The 16,311-nt window shown below is 37.6% G+C and overlaps 1 protein-coding gene across 4 annotated transcripts; it reads left to right on the top strand.

Moving 5' to 3' along the window:
• Positions 1-4,505: 4,505 nt before the first annotated feature.
• On the top strand, positions 4,506-15,599 carry LOC113692166 (protein transport protein SEC24 A-like). Of its 4 annotated transcripts, none has more exons than XM_072053385.1 (15): positions 4,506-4,653; positions 5,026-5,120; positions 8,080-9,258; positions 9,356-9,494; positions 10,104-10,294; positions 10,512-10,619; positions 10,719-10,922; positions 11,136-11,367; positions 11,848-11,997; positions 12,124-12,280; positions 12,741-12,868; positions 12,950-13,272; positions 13,362-13,547; positions 14,249-14,489; positions 15,136-15,599. In XM_072053385.1, exons 3-14 carry the CDS (start codon positions 8,137-8,139, stop codon positions 14,480-14,482), a joined length of 3,174 nt encoding a protein of 1,057 aa, XP_071909486.1. In that variant the 5' UTR covers positions 4,506-4,653; positions 5,026-5,120; positions 8,080-8,136; the 3' UTR covers positions 14,483-14,489; positions 15,136-15,599. The 4 variants fall into 4 exon arrangements, with proteins under 4 accessions (XP_071909486.1, XP_027066334.1, XP_071909484.1 ...); XM_027210533.2 differs by having other exon boundaries at positions 14,904-15,599; XM_072053382.1 differs by having other exon boundaries at positions 4,522-4,653; positions 4,936-5,120; positions 14,904-15,599.
• The last annotated feature ends 712 nt before the right edge of the window (positions 15,600-16,311 follow it).

Here is a 16,311-nt window from a genome sequence, read left to right as displayed (position 1 = left end):
ACCCCTGCTGAAAAACAAAAAAAAAAAAAGAAATCCTATTATAAACATGCATATGAGCAGTTCGTGATTTTCCAGCTTTGTCGTTCAATTTCTATGCCAATTTTATGATGATTCTTGCCTAAATTTGGCTATATATGTTTGCTATGCATGCTGGAATACTAGGTGTACTTGTTTGATTAATAAGCTCTTGAGCAATCAAGACTAATTTGGAAAAAAAAAAATGGAACCATATGCCATAAACTCACGGATAAAATAGGGGACTGAAATCAATTTCGGTAGAGTGACTATATCTTGGGCTAGAAAACTCGGATTGGGATGCCGTTTGTAGCGTTAGAAACTAGCTTCACAGAACTATCTCTGGTATAAAAATCAGTTCCAAATTCCTTCCCTATAAATACCAGTAAATCGGCAAAGTTTGCTGTTTTTTTTTTTCGGAACCTGTTTTGCTGGACCATTTGAGCAGCCTGTTTGCAACGACCTTTGACCCAATTCTGATCAGAATTTGAACCTGAGTCCTTCAGAGAAATTGTATCTTCTTAAGTGCTTGTTGTGCCTACAAAATTTCAAGTCAAACAGAGGTGTGTAGGCTGAGTTATAGCCGAAACCCTCACTTAGCTTACAAATTCTGGTTTGACCACGTTTTGTAGATTAGTTTCTGACCATGCTCAGTTCGCATGGATAATGATGAAACTGGGTGGTGATGTCTTCATAAGAACTGTGGAGCTCTGTTTCAGATTCAAAACGGTATAAAGTGCGTCCAAATCCGAGCTTCGTAGCTCCAGTTAGAGCCAAAATAAGATCGTGTGTCAGAACTGCCTGGAACACTGGGCAGTTCTGACAGGTACTTTGACACCCACTTTTCGTTTGGTTCTGAGTTGATCCAAGTCTTGGCCAAAACATAAAAGTTTTAGCCTTATGTCTTATCTTTCCAATGCCTTTGGAATTTCTTGATTTCGGTCTGTGAGTTGTGAGTTATGGTTCTTCCACTAGACCCTGTCTGTCATCTAAACGTGCGAACTCCTGGCACGTTGTTTCATACTTATGACCTGATCCCGTTCAGAACTGGATTGAAGTATCTTCATGAAAGTTATAGCTTTTCTCCTTAGCTTCACGACGGTATCTCATACGCCTCGATCCGACAATCGTAACCTACATTGTGTTCAAAACAGTTCTTGACGTCAAAACGGACAAGTTTGCGTTTCCGTTTTCCATTTCCGCGCGCGTATGGGTCGCATTTGCTGTTTTCCTTATTCGTATGCACTTTGGATACCTGTTTGAGCAATATCATGACTCAACCTTCTGTTACAGACGGTAACGAAGTGCTCGGAGACGGTGGGGACCACTAACAGTTGAGTTTGACCAAGTGCCGTTTTTATCTACTTTTGTACTCTAAGTAAGTAATTGGTACGTTTATGTGTTATATGTCACCAATGTGAATTGTGTGTGATATAAGGGTGCTTAGGCGAGCGTGTACTTTATCTCACTCGACCTAAACCCTAATTTGTATTTGCAATAGATATAAATTATGATATATGAACTGTGTTGGGACTGAATCCCTGAAGCATGTGGCTTGGGATGACCTTTTGTGTGTGTGTGATGTGGAACTATGAGTGGGCCCGATCTAAAGGCTAGACGGACTATTCGAGCCGGTTAGGGTTTGGTCGAAGTTAGTCCAAGCTATCCTTAAGATCACCAATTTTATGAATATAATTCGAATACGATTCGAAGCTCGAGCCATTTGTGTGTGTATGGATACTGGCCAGAGTGGGCGTAAGGTGGTCAGAGGAAGAAAGCGGAGTTCTACGGACCATTCCTTGTGGTCGACGGAGGGTCGACAGGTGATCACGCGTGGCGAATGACTTGGCTTTGGAGCCAATCCGTATCCTTGAATTGTTTTGTTACTTTTGCTTTGATTGTGATGCATTTGTGGCATAAATATCTGACTTGATGCAAAATTTACCATTTTGCCCCTGCTTGCTTACTAAGCTTTAAGCTTACCCGTTTTTCTTTGTTATTTCCTTAACAGGGGTCGTACGCGGGGATCACACTTCACGAGAATTATAACCCTAGAATTTACCTTTGAAATTATACTAGTTGGACTTTCTAGGATGTTTTCTCACAGTTAGAGTTAGGACTCTGTGTAAGATCCACTTTGTGGTTTTAGCCTTCGCTTTTGTGTGATGTAGTGGACTGGAATATCCCTTTTGAAGATGTATATATTGTAAATGGTACTTTTGGAGATGTATAAATGTGAATAGTATCTTTTGGTATCATGATTCTTTTATTGGACAAATTTATGTTTTATACTGATTGAAGATGTACTTAAGAATGAATGTTTAGTGGTCCAATAGTAATGTTATCTCTGAAATTAATGTGAGTGAGTGAGTCCTGACGCGAGTTAGGCAGGCGGTCCGCCAAACCCTTTGGTACGCCTCTGGGTGCGGTGGGGTCGTCACATTACTGCTCTACCTGGTTTGACATAATTGTCCTCAGTTCCAAGAATGACCTTATCATTCCCTTTATTTTCTTTAATAACATAAGTTTGTTACACTTTCAGGCGAGAAACACGATTTAGTGAGCTTCACAGGTTTCAACAACGGGTCCTTTTTAAAGCAATCTGATTCAGTGTGACCTATTCTTTAACAAAACAGACAATACGTAGGCCAATTCTCATACTCTATTTTTTGCAATTGCCCAAAGTTCTCTTGTCCTATCCAAATACAATTAACTGGCACCTTAGCCAGATTAGTCTTAATCAACACGTGAGCTACAAAAAATGTATTTATATGAAGATGTTGCAGAATTGACTTGCAAAGGTCGACCCAACAACGAACCAAGCTTTAATAGAGATATTTCATATTGAAAAGAGGCAAAGGCAAACCAAGAAAATTCACCCAAATAGGGGCTATGGATGATTCATGATTAGACTTAAAATCTGGTGTCTATTTAGAAATTGTCATCGTTGAGTTGAATAATAAACCACATTCTCCTTACGAAGATTCTCGTATAATCCTCTTTTAATGCAGGTTGAATAATCACATGATTCGCATCAAGCAACCCTACTGAGTAAGCACCTTTAAGGCTAAGGGAAACAAAAAATTTTCTTACCACATCCATAGATGGTCTACTAAAGGTGAACTGTTGCACCAGCGCATTCTTGAAATGCTCTACCAACTTCGCTAGATCATTTCAAAAATTACCAACGCTGATTCTCCTCTATATGCTCCCAAAACCCCAAGGTCTACAGTATTGAATCCATAATTCCACAAACCACTCAAGGCTTCAGCAAACATTTTCATTGGCAATTTATCATTACCAGAGACTTGGTTAGGTTACCAAGAGGCCGCCATCCCGAGGCAATGTCTTGTGCGAGAAGGTGGAAATCCTAGGGAGGAAGAAACCCTAGAGTGGAGAAAATTGTTTTCATTGAATCTCATGTACTTTGTTACCATGCAAATCAAGTTTTATTTTTATACAAACCCATACTTAAAAGCACTCAATAAGTACTTTTATCATAACCTCTACTGATGAAATACTTTTCAATAAGTTACCGTAATCCCAAATGAGCTCTCAATGTCCCATTGTCTTTCTGATTCCTTGTACTATAACTACTTATATTTTATATCTAAGAAAAATTGCCAAATTGGCTCCTCACATATTTGAAAAAATGTTTTTTAGTCCCTCACAAATAAAATCAGCTAAAATAGTGTCTTAGATATAAAAGTTTTGCACTTTTGATCCGAAAACTTATTTTTGCTCAATTTTTTGACTAAAAAACGCATGCAAACTTCTCATGCCCATAATTTCAAAGCCAAAATGGGAACAAAATTCATTTCCTTTAAAATAAAAGACATATACGCACATATATACACACAACCTTCCTTTTCCCTTAATTTTCAACCACCGAATTTTTTACACGTAAGACCTATTACTCATACAATTTGGGGTCCTTATTATAGTCAAATGATTATAAAAATTTTACTTGAGGAGATGCTCTTAGCTCAGTAAATATTGCAAATTCTAATATTTATTAATAATGATATACAATTAGTTTACGCTCCAATGAAACCTATATACTGAAATTCTTTATTTGTTATTTCTTTCTACCATATTTCTTAATAGCATGTTGGTTACCCAACAACCCAAATGGAAATCGAGGGTTTCATTTTGCTTTGACAATTATGGGTACATGAACTAGGCATGTGTTTTTATGCCAGCTTTTGGAGTATGCTCTCGGGTTAAGATTTGTTGAGTCAGTAAAAGTCAATGACTTCTTGACAGAAAAAAACTAGGCATGCGTTTTTATGTCTGGAAATTGAGTAAAGAGCTTTGGAACCAAATTGGCAAAATTTTTACACATGAGGGACTATTTTAAATGATTTTAAATGTGAGGGACTCAAAAACTGGCCTTCTAAAAATGAGAGGGTCCAAACGATTTTTACACATGATTTTAAATGCCAGGGTCCAAACTGGCAATTTTCCCTCGTATCGATTTCGGTGAAATCCTCCAATTTTCTGCAAGCACCCGGGACTTTAACAAATTACAACGCATGTGTCCCAGACCCTCCTCCACTTTTAGTCCATTCCCGTTCGTATCCCCCGTTGGCTTCTTCCAAACTCCAATTATTGTCTTCCTTCGAGATCTCCGATCAGGTAATTCTTATCATATCTGGGTCCTTTCTGCGACTAAGTCTACTGTATTTCCGATTCCATCTTTCTATCATCGATAAATGGAGTCTGACACTGTTGGATTTGTTTTTCAAGATTTGATATTTATATGAAAAGTTGATTATTTTGAAGAGGAAAATTCACGCAGTTTAGCTTTTTTCTGCTTTTAATTTGCGGAGATCGATCTTAGGCTCACTCTTGTTATATTGCTGATTTGCATGAGACTGGCATTTTTTTTGAACCCTTTTGTTTTTTGTTCTTTTTCAGTATATTTGTTTTTCTGGTGGCTTGGACTTGGGATAATTCATTGGCGCCGCCAATTCTCACGGTTTTGTTTGTCTTTGTTTTTACTTTCAGGTTAGCTGCTCTCTTTAAACCCTTACAAAGGCCAAAAAAAAACCGTTTCTGCAAGTACCGCAAAATCCTATGGTATTTTGGTGAAGTTTAATGAGGTATTCAGAAATTCTACAGCCAATTTTGTTTTCTAATTGTTAGATAAGCAACATCTTAGAATGGTAGCTTGTTGATGATAGTATCAGTTCTTCCATGGATCGATCAGATGTAAATTGTTAGAAGTTTGATTTTCCAGAACTCTTGAATGATTAATTAATTAATTAATGGTGATGTTCGTCCATTATTAGTTAATTATGCCTGCTTCTCAGATTATTTTCTCTGATTTTCTAGTTATAGGATTGTGGTGTGCTCCCTGCTTAATCTGTATCATTTGAGTTCAACTTCATCTGCATTTAACTTAGGCTTGATCTTGGAAAAAGAGAGCTTGTTAAGATTAGAAATTCGATTATACATCTGGGGAACGGGGAGATAAAAATGAAATTCTGGTACTCTGCTGGTGATTAAAGTTGCCATTCTTAGTTTTGAGTCACTTTTAATCGTCCAATCTTTTAACTTTTACTTCAATTTAGTCAAACATGGTGAAATAGGACAATGACAATCTGTGCTGGAATCTACAACTATGAGACCGCGAATCCTGCAAATTTTCTTTTTGGGTCTATGACACTAGTTTTTGGCATTGAAATCGCTTGAAGGTAGTATAGCATGAATTGCTTAACACATTCAATAGAGATTTCCCATGGATGTTCCTGCTCACTATTGTGCTTGCCTAAGAGTTGGATGAAAATTGAGCTCCTTACCTCATTTGTAGAAATAAACTTTTGGAGGTAGAGAGAAGAGGCTTCTGAAGAATTGAGAGCATTCACAATCAAATTTAAGACTCTGGCTTCAATTTAGGACAATTTAGGACACTTTTACTTCAATTTAGTCAAACATGGTGAAATAGGACAATGACAATCTGTGCTGGAATCTACAACTATGAGACCGCGAATCTTGCAAATTTTCTTTTTGGGTCTATGACACTAGTTTTTGGCATTGAAATCGCTTGAAGGTAGTATAGCATGAATTGCTTAACACATTCAATAGAGATTTCCCATGGATGTTCCTGCTCACTATTGTGCTTGCCTAAGAGTTGGATGAAAATTGTGCTCCTTACCTCATTCGTAGAAATAAACTTTTGGAGGTAGAGAGAAGAGGCTTCTGAAGAATTGAGAGCGTTCACAATCAAATTTAAGACTCTGGCTTCAACAAGATGAGAAATTTCACATCTTTGGTTTTTCTGAAATAGTGACAACTGCTCAAACGTTTATAAAACTAAAATTCTTTCCTGCTTTAACCCTTCAAAATTTGCTCCAGAATTGCCCCCTCTTTTTTGTTTTTACCTTGACATTTTGTCTGAGTTTCAAATTGTAGTGGAGGTGAACTAAGTTGAGGAATCTCATGAATCATAAGATGAATGGAGTCAACTCATTGATATTTGCTGCATTGTGTGAAATCAAAGAAACTGATTGTTGTGTGGAATATAAATGTGCTAAGCTGAAAATATGCAAGGGATGGCAACAGGATTTGCATTTCCCCAATCCAGTGGTTTTACCAAAGCTTAAAAATGCCAAACCTTTCTTTATAAATTTTTCAATTTGAGTTTGGTATCTGACGTTTGAAATCTTTAATTGACAAGTATCTTGCCAAAAAAAAAAGGATCTGTAGGAACAAGAGAAAATCTTTTTTCTTTTTGTGAATAGCATGTGTAGCTTAAAATGCAAAAAATGAGATTGTAAATGTCAACAGGTGTAATTTTTTTTCTATGTTCTCAGTCCCATAGTTGCATTTGTTTAGAATCAAACACATTTCCTTACCATTTTTTTAGTTCTTGGTCACATGGAAATTTTCTTGTTTATCTAATTCCCCCAAAAAAAAGGATATACAAGAAATAAGAAAATTGGATAAACTTGGAAATGCCAGTTGACCATTGCTAGAGGATAGAGGTGTTAAAATTTGAACATTACTTCATAAACTTTGTTTACAATTATTGTCTTCAATTTGTTCCATTATATGAAAAGATACAGTTCCCTAATTTCATTGCTGGTCAAAATAGTGTTGTCTGAGGAATTCAAGAATGTATATAGTTCTTGTGCATACTACAATGAAGAGTGGATTCTTAACATGATCCTATCTTTTCAAAACAAGAATATGGAATAGAATTGAAATTAGAAGAAAGTGATTATGGTTCATATCACTGTGGAAATTCAAGAATATGAAATAGAATTAAAGGAAGTCTTTATTTTTCTTCAATTGGATTGTGAATTTGCATTTGGTATCGCTGAATTTACTATTATCTTGCTAAAAGATGAGTATAGGTTTTGGGTACCCAGAAAAGCTGTCTTATTTACATGCATAATATTATAGGTTGTAATGCAAAAATGATCTTAAGATTGTAAAGTGAGATTCAGCAGGTGCATGTTTTATTCTTTGTTTACAGGATGTAAGGTGTGCTGTTGCATTTTTGTTATATATAAATTTTAAGTTGAATTTGGATGCAACTGAACAGGTGTGTGTATGTATACAGAGAGAGAGAGAGAGAGAGAGAGAGGGCTCTCTCGTAACCAGTGTGTTTCACCTGATAGGTTTTCAAGCTAATGTTTTCTATCTATAAAGTGTTGCAGAGTTTTGTGGCAATGCTGCTAGCTAAAGGATAATAAGTTAGTAAAATCTAGAGCTTTCCTCTGATTGGAAATAACTGTCGTAAACTAGTAGCTGATAGTATATACTTCTGTTTGTTCATGGTGGATGGTTAGATAAGAAGCCTTAGTATTCTAAAATGGTTAAGAAGTGATTCACAAGAAAAAATTTAGTCAAAATATGTTGAAAGACTCTTACTTTGACTGAGATTTGAGCAGAGATCACTCCTATTCCTTTCCACCTTCAGCTATTAGTAGAAACTTTTTGGGTATACACTATTTGTTACACTTTCTCATGGTGTGTTCAGAATCATTTGAATGCTATTTGCAAGTAATATATAATTTATCGCAAGTCACACATCTGTATTGCATTTCATGGAAGGTAAATTTGTCAAAGCATAGGCATTGCAGCAGGATATCAAAGCTAGATTGAAAGTAAATGGGAACTGAAAATCCTAACCGCGCAAATTTTTCTCAGAGACCATCCACCACACCATTTTCTGCTTCTCAAAATGCTTCACCTTTTTCACCATCTAGCCAAGTAGCTGGAGCAGTAGCCTCTTCTTTTCGCCCTTATAATCCTCTTCCCTCTTCCCAGATCCCACCTTCCTTCTCTTCCGGGCCACTGGCTGGACCAGAGGCCTCTGGTTTTAGGTCTGTGCACCAGGGCAGATTGAGTGATCCATCAGGACCACCTCCTGCACCATCCTATGGCCCATCACAGACCAGACCTTCTCAGCATCTCCCAAGCCCACAGTTTTCCTCACCTGCGCAAGTACCTCCTCTTTGGACTTCAACTGGGGAGCGGCCAGTAGTTGCTCCATCAGGAAGACCTTCCGCTGGCCCTTTCTCATCTACTCCAGTTTCCTTTCAAATGCAGCCACAACCTCCCACAATCCCTTTGGGATCTCCGCCTAAAAGCATGAATACTGTTCAACGAGGCATGAATGTTCCTCAATCATCTATGGATTCACCTTTTGCTGCTGTGAGCACAAACTTACAGCCATCATCACCACCTATGAGGGCACCGTTTCCTGCTGCCAGAGGTACCTTGCAGTCAGTTTTTCCTGGGTACCCCAGTCAGCAGTATAATGCAGTTCCACAAACTCCACCTGTGAACTCTGTTGCCTTTCCACCTCAGCAGGGTGGTTCTGTTGCACCTCCGCCAGCAGTATCAAGGCCTTATATTGGTCAACAAGGAAGTTATGTGCAGTCTCCATCAATTTCAGCTCCATTAGGGATGTATTCACAGGACCGCATGCAACATCCAGCCTCTCTGCCACATCTAGGCACTGCACAAGGCCTGGTGGAGGACTTCAGTTCCCTCTCTCTTGGGTCCGTTCCTGGATCACTGGATGGAGGAATTGATTCTAAAGCATTACCAAGGCCACTGGATGGGGATGTGGAGCCAAAATCTTTTGCTGAGATGTATCCTGGGAACTGTAGTTCTAGATATCTGCGACTGAGTACATGTGCGATGCCAAATTCTCAGTCCTTGGCTTCAAGGTGGCATTTGCCTCTGGGAGCAGTTGTTTGCCCTCTTGCAGAAGCTCCAGAAAGCGTAAGTATCTTTGCACTCATGGGGATTGCTGTTTGGAAAATATATAGTTTGCTGATCTTTAAAACTAAGTTGCACTAAGTACTTACTTTTCTTGCAGGAGGAAGTTCCTATAGTTAATTTTTTGACAACTGGCATCATTCGTTGTAGAAGGTGTCGTACGTATGTTAATCCATATGTCACATTTACTGACCATGGAAGAAAGTGGAGGTGCAACTTATGTTCATTGCTTAATGATGGTAAACTTTTCTGCTTGTGGTCACAAGAATATACACCATTTCTGTCTTCAAAGGATTATTTCTGCTTTCTTTGTTTACTCTTCCATTTTGGGTTGGGGAAGGTTTCGCAGGGTTGGGTACGGATGTGACATTGAATCTCATTAATTATACATAGTTTTATTTTTGTCATCCTTCATATGCTAACTGTCACCTACTGAGATTTCCATGGCCTGTATGTAGTTATATTCTTAATGTAACCTACAGCTTTTATGGAGATTTCCATCCTATAATCTTTTGTATCTAGTGCGTAATTAGCTCGTTGCTTCAATTGGTCATTCAAGGTGCTGATTGACTTCTTTAGATCTCTGTTTTAAAAACAGAGGTGATAAAAAATTCTGCTTTAAACTCTCCCTACATGGCTGTTTAATTTGTTAGTATATGCTTGATGTGTTTCCTTCTCTTGTTTGTACGAGTGGATGGAACATTCTCTATTATGTTTGATCTTTGCCTCCTGGTCTTTTCATTTCACCATATGCAGATCCTCCTTGGTGTACAATAATGCATCATTAATATATATCTGTCTCAGTCTTGTGACTAATGGGCTGATCTATTTCAACTTTTCATTGTTAGTTCCTGGTGAATATTATGCCCACTTGGATGCCAGTGGCAGGAGAATTGACTTGGATCAACGGCCTGAGCTTACTAAGGGTAGTGTTGAATTTATTGCTCCAGCTGAATATATGGTCCGGCCACCAATGCCACCACTGTACTTTTTTCTCATTGATGTTTCAGTTTGTGCTGTGAGAAGTGGAATGCTGGAGGTATAAATTTTTAGTTCCAAATGTCAAGATTATATTATTGTTTGTTGCGTCCTATTATGTTCGTGGCTATTTTAGTTTCTGAATTTTTTGTGCCTATTGTTACCTTTTCTGCATATCAGTTATTCCTTCAGCTTTTTCCCTCCATTGATGCATTTGTCTTTAAGCATTGTATTTTTTTGCTGGAATTGGTGTGCGATCATCCAAAGTCATTTTGCAGGTTGTAGCACAAACTATCAAGTCCTGTTTGGACACCTTGCCTGGGTTTCCCAGGACACAGATTGGCTTCATAACTTATGATAGCACAGTACATTTTTATAATATAAAGGCAAGTGAAATTTTTTGGTACATTGTTCCATGTCATACGTTTATGTGTCCTTCTAATGTTCAAATCTGCTGATTTAATTCTAAACCTTTTCTTGGCCAGTCTTCTTTGACTCAGCCTCAGATGATGGTGGTCTCGGATCTGGATGACATATTTGTACCCTTGCCAGATGATCTTCTTGTTAACTTGTCTGAGTCAAGAACCGTTGTTGATGCATTTCTCGACAGCTTGCCCTCCATGTTTCAGGAGAACATGAATGTGGAGTCTGCTTTTGGTCCAGCTCTCAAAGCGGCTTTCATGGTTATGGTGTGAAATACCTTTCCTCTTTTTCCCTTATTTTTTACAATGATGTGCTGTTATTATTCAATCACTATTTGGTAATGAAATTTTGGTCTATGGCATTTACTGAACTCCAATATTGGCCTTCTGTGGTTCATTTTGGATATTGTTGGTTCATATTTTTAAATGTTTGTAAAAAATGCAGTTTGTTATAAAACAATTTTTTTTTTTCACTGCCAGAGCCAACTTGGCGGCAAATTGTTGATTTTTCAAAACACATTGCCATCGCTAGGTGCTGGCCGCCTGAGGCTTCGTGGAGATGATGCGCGTGTATATGGGACCGAGAAAGAGCATACATTAAGAGTTCCAGAAGATCCATTTTATAAACAGATGGCTGCTGATTTCTCCAAATTCCAGATAGCAGTTAATATATATGCATTCAGCGATAAGTATACTGACATAGCCACCTTAGGTATGCTCTTAATCTAAGTTTTACTGGACACATGTAGTAAGAGATCTCTTAGTTGATTATATCACTTGACAATGCTTTATTAAGGCTAATGGTCTATACACTCCATGAACAGCTGCATACATTCACCTTTCTGTTTTTTATTATGTGAAAAGACCCAAAAAAATCCGTATTTGTAGTTGGTATGAGAACTGTTGGTTTTAGACCTCATGCATGTTTTAATGTTTTTACATGATAAAAAAAACAAGGGGACTGGATGAAGCAAAAAGTGGAGTGCACAGATCCTTACCCTTCATCAATTGCATTTCTGGGCATAAAATGGCACATTGACGGCTTTGCTACTTTCTCTTTGCTGAACTTATAAGTAAATTTAATTCCATAATTTCTCTAGCATCTTGGACTACAAACGTTTGCTACAGGTTAGATCAGCGTCATGATTACTGTTAATAAGATTTTAATCTGTTTTCCTCTAATTTGCTGTAGGAACTCTGGCAAAATATACTGGTGGGCAGGTATACTACTATCCAAATTTTGTTGCTTCTGTTCACAAAGATAAACTAAGACACGAGTTAGGTAGAGATCTTACAAGAGAGACTGCATGGGAAGCTGTTATGCGTATACGATGTGGGAGAGGTCAGTTGTCTTCATTATTTGATAAGTGATCTAATCACAATTCTCCTACTTCTGTTTCACTTTTCTGGCTACTCTTGCATGGGTTGCTTCATTGGTACTGGCAATTAATCTCGCTTTTGTTTATAGGTGTGCGTTTTACTTCTTACCATGGGAACTTTATGTTGCGATCTACTGATCTTATGGCACTTCCTGCTGTTGACTGTGATAAGGCATATGCAATGCAGTTATGCCTTGAAGAAACACTGCTGACAACGGATAGGGTGTATTTCCAAGTTGCTTTATTGTATCCTTTGTACTGGAAAATGTGTTTTGCTGTGCTTCTACAGGCTTGTGTATATGAGCTCAGTCACATTTGATTTTGGAATTGTTTGATGGATAGCAAAAAAGTGTGTGTGTGTGTGTATATATATTTATATAAAATATCTGTATATGTTTATATACATATGTATGTATATAGACACACAAACGCTGACCCAGACACATATAGATACATATTTTAGAACTGAAATCCCATCATTGTAAAGAAACCCTCTATTAATCAGTCTTTGCTGTATTAACTGTTGTAAAGAGGTCTATATCTTGATTTTGTCAAGGATCTCTGTGCATTCTATCATATGATCAATTTGCATGTTCCATGGTTTCTAGGTCATGGTGGAAGTTCATTGTGTTTATTTTGTTGTGACCTTTGGCAGCTTCGTTTGATGACTGTTGAAGGCAGTCTTGTATTTCTTAACCATTTTAAGGTACACATCATCTTCTGGAGAAAGGCGTATTAGGGTACACAATGCTGCAGCTCCAGTTGTTGCTGATCTAGGAGAATTGTATCGCCAGGCTGATATTGGTGCCATAGTATCTTTGCTTTCAAGACTTGGTAACTGTTTCTCTTCCCTCTTGATTTCTCCTGCTCTTTAGGTCTATTCTTGATGGTCATCCTAGAAAACTTATTTTGCAGCAATTGAGAAATCACTGTCCTACAAATTGGACGAAGCTCGAACTTCTGTTCAATTTAGGATTGTCAAGGCCCTTAGAGAGTATAGAAACCTTCATGCTGTCCAGCACCGCTTGGGAGGCAGGATGATATACCCCGAATCTTTGAAGTTATTGGCTCTATATGGTTTAGCATTGTGTAAATCAACACCTCTTCGTGGTGGATATCCTGACGTTCAGCTTGATGAACGCTGTGCTGCTGGATATACGGTGATGGCTTTGCCAGTTAAAAAATTGTTGAAACTTTTGTATCCAAATCTGATTCGGCTAGATGAGTACCTCTTGAAGGTAAGCAGTGCTATTTTAGTGTGAACTCCTGCTGTTACTGTGTTCTATTGTTTTCGTCCTTGTATCATATCTTTGTAACCGATTTTCAGGCATCTTTTACTGATGAATCAGAGAATGTTTGGAAGAGACTTCCACTTTCTGCAGAGAGCCTAGGCTCAAGTGGAATTTATATATATGATGATGGTTTTCGATTTGTTTTATGGTTTGGTAGAATGCTATCACCAGATATAGCTAGGAGTGTACTTGGTGAAGATTATGCCACCGACTATTCAAAGGTATGTATTGTTTCTTATCATTTCTTTTTTAGCTGTTCATTTGTGACTTATTTTAGCTTGATTTTCTTTTCTTTCATGTCCTAAATTTAAGAGCACATTTCCTTTCTTTTATTTTGCGTTATTTTCAAAATACTTTTACACCTTGATTTTTGGGTATGGTGATGCCAATATGGTGTTTAGAAATTACAATAATCTTTATTTGTTTAATTAGAAGATTGTGTTTCTAAGCTATGAAACATTTGTTATTAAGAAGTTGCAATAATCTTTATTTGTTTAATTAGAAGAATATTTTTCTAAGTTTATCATGTCTAAGGAATAGGTTTTCCATCAGTACTATGGATATTTAACTGTGCAGATGTTACATGTTTTCTATGTACTGTTCACATTAATGACAATTCATTCTTAAGCCAAAATTTGCATGGACATGAAGCAAATTATGTGTTTCAAATAGCCAAAAGATAAAAGATAAATTAAGAGCTTTCAAAAAGATGTGCTAAGTTGAATAGTTGTCCGAGCAAATATTTACTTCTGACATAGTTGTGGCCTGTAGGAAACTGGGATCTCAGGCCCACATCCACCAACAAAGTGCAGCCTGATGCAATTTAACTTTCAAAGTTTAAGCGCTACAAAGTGTTCTCAGTGCGTCTTTTTCATGCTTCTTATCCCCACTGAATTTGCTGCGCTTGCTTTGTGAAAACCAGGTTTGCCTTATGGAGCGAGACAATGAAATATCAAGAAGGTTGATGAGGATAATTAAGAAGTACAGGGAATGTGACCCGTCATATTATCAACTCTGTCACCTTGTATGGCAAGGTGAACAACCAAGAGAAGGCTTCTACCTGCTTGCTAATCTAGTTGAGGACCAGGTTGGGGGTACAAATAGCTATGCTGATTGGATGTTGCAATTATATCGGCAAGTTCAACAAAATGCATAATTTACAGGTAATTAATCAAGAATGTTTTTGGGCTATTTGGTTATGCAGGTGATAAACAGAGATTTTTATTTGCACTGCCCCCAACCCTGACAAATTTTGAATCTTTGAAGGAGTAAATAAATAATAAAAATAAAAATTCAAAGATGAGCGTTCTGTGCTAGTGGACCCAGTAGGCATGACCTTTCTTATTTATCCTTCCACTTTCTGCCACCTGAAAGGAATAAGAGAAATAGGGTAAAGAATATCATTTCGAACTATAGTTGTGTTCTGAAGGAGTAAATGTTTTAGTGGAAGTTACTGAACCTCTCCATTACATGATCGGGATCAACATAGTTACTTCTTGTCTCAGTGATCCTATTTTAATTTCATTGTGTAGTTTTGTGCAGTAGTTGATTTTTGCTGCATTGTCCAATCCTCTCAGGGGCTCTTATTCATCCCTATGAGTTTTCCAGATCCAGAAATGGTTAAGGTCCATCTGTTTACTTGGGACAAAAATCAGCTGCCTGTTATGTATTAGATCATTGAGTTCGTAAGGATGATTGTGAGCAACTAATTTGTTGTGCTAATCAGAGCTGTATCTTCACCTGCATATTTTTCATGTTCATTATCAAGGTATTCTTCATTTCTCTCACCATGTGCTCATTGCTTGAAAGATAAAAGATCTCTCGGGTGGAGTATTTCTTTCTTGTTACTGGGGAATGAAGACAGTTTTGACACCATGATATTACCTTTCTGGTTATCCTTGAATGGTGCTGGTGAAAATGAGACCAGGCTTCCGGCCTAAAATCTTAAATCATGTTACCTTTCTTTACTTTTTCTTGGGACCTTTTAGTTTCTAATAATATAATTGGTGTAGTTTGTTAGTTTATTTTCCTCTTCATTCTTTTGCCTGGAGAAGGCACTAGTTTGTGAGGACATTCTGTATTTTTTTTTTTTGTTTTTTTTGGGGGGGGGGGGGGGGGGGGGGCTTTAGTTTTGTATTTTATTGTAGATGCTCAATGCGGATATTGTATACACCACTTTTGCATCCTGGAAAGGGCGTGATCCCCGTTCCAACTTTGCAGTTTTGATTAGCTAAACCTGTTTTTTGTGTGTTAATGAGAACTTATTTATTGAATGGGCAGGAAACAGTATGGTTTCCTTTGCTATTTTATGAATAAGAAGAATAAAATTGAAAAAGATTTAGAAAGAAAAAAATTCCATTCTTTTAGGACAGGAAATAATGGAAAATGGTGAGGAAAAATGCCTATGGTATAGGATACGCTTGTTTTGATTTTGATTTTGCTTATGTCGCGGAAGCACTTTTCCGGTGCTATGGATTTAAAATGTTAGTGCAAATATCGCCCATTACATCTTGCTGTCCTCTGGCAGCGTGACCAGTCGGCGATCGACTGGCAAGCTCAGCCCCATAAATGTGACTTCTCTCTGTGTTTTTTTTTTTTTTTTTTTAAATAACTGTGATATTCTGGTAAGAACTTCATTTGTGTGGCCGGATTTGATGCAGTGGTGGAAGCGTGAGAAGTGGAGTTATACAAAGCATCCTTCAAAGGAAAAATGTTACACAAACGAATTGGGAATGTGAATCAGTGATTCATAAAAACGTGGGAAGACTCGTACAATGGGTAAACCAGCCAAAGATATATATTTTAATTTGAGAAAAGTCTGAATACACATGACCGAAGTAAGCCTGTTTGCAGGATATCACTTCAGCACAGAAATAATTCTTTTGTCTGTTGTGGTAGAAATTTAATTTGAACCATAAGATGGACTTGTGTGCAATATAGCCGTTGGATCCTACTTAGAAGAAGTGGCACGATTTCAGATGTAGT

This window comes from Coffea arabica, chromosome 6c (genome assembly GCF_036785885.1).
Source record: "Coffea arabica cultivar ET-39 chromosome 6c, Coffea Arabica ET-39 HiFi, whole genome shotgun sequence".
Classification (NCBI taxonomy): domain Eukaryota; kingdom Viridiplantae; phylum Streptophyta; class Magnoliopsida; order Gentianales; family Rubiaceae; genus Coffea; species Coffea arabica.
This window is presented reverse-complemented; position numbering and strand designations above follow the sequence as displayed.

Bases quoted from the DNA above. Each gene is read 5' to 3' on its own strand.
- LOC113692166 (XM_072053385.1), top strand. From the start codon at position 8,137: ATGGGAACTGAAAATCCTAACCGCGCAAATTTTTCTCAGAGACCATCC. The intron at 11,368-11,847 runs GTATGCTCTTAA...AATTTGCTGTAG, and splicing joins TACTGACATAGCCACCTTAG to GAACTCTGGCAAAATATACT. The intron at 12,869-12,949 runs GTAACTGTTTCT...CTTATTTTGCAG, and splicing joins ATCTTTGCTTTCAAGACTTG to CAATTGAGAAATCACTGTCC.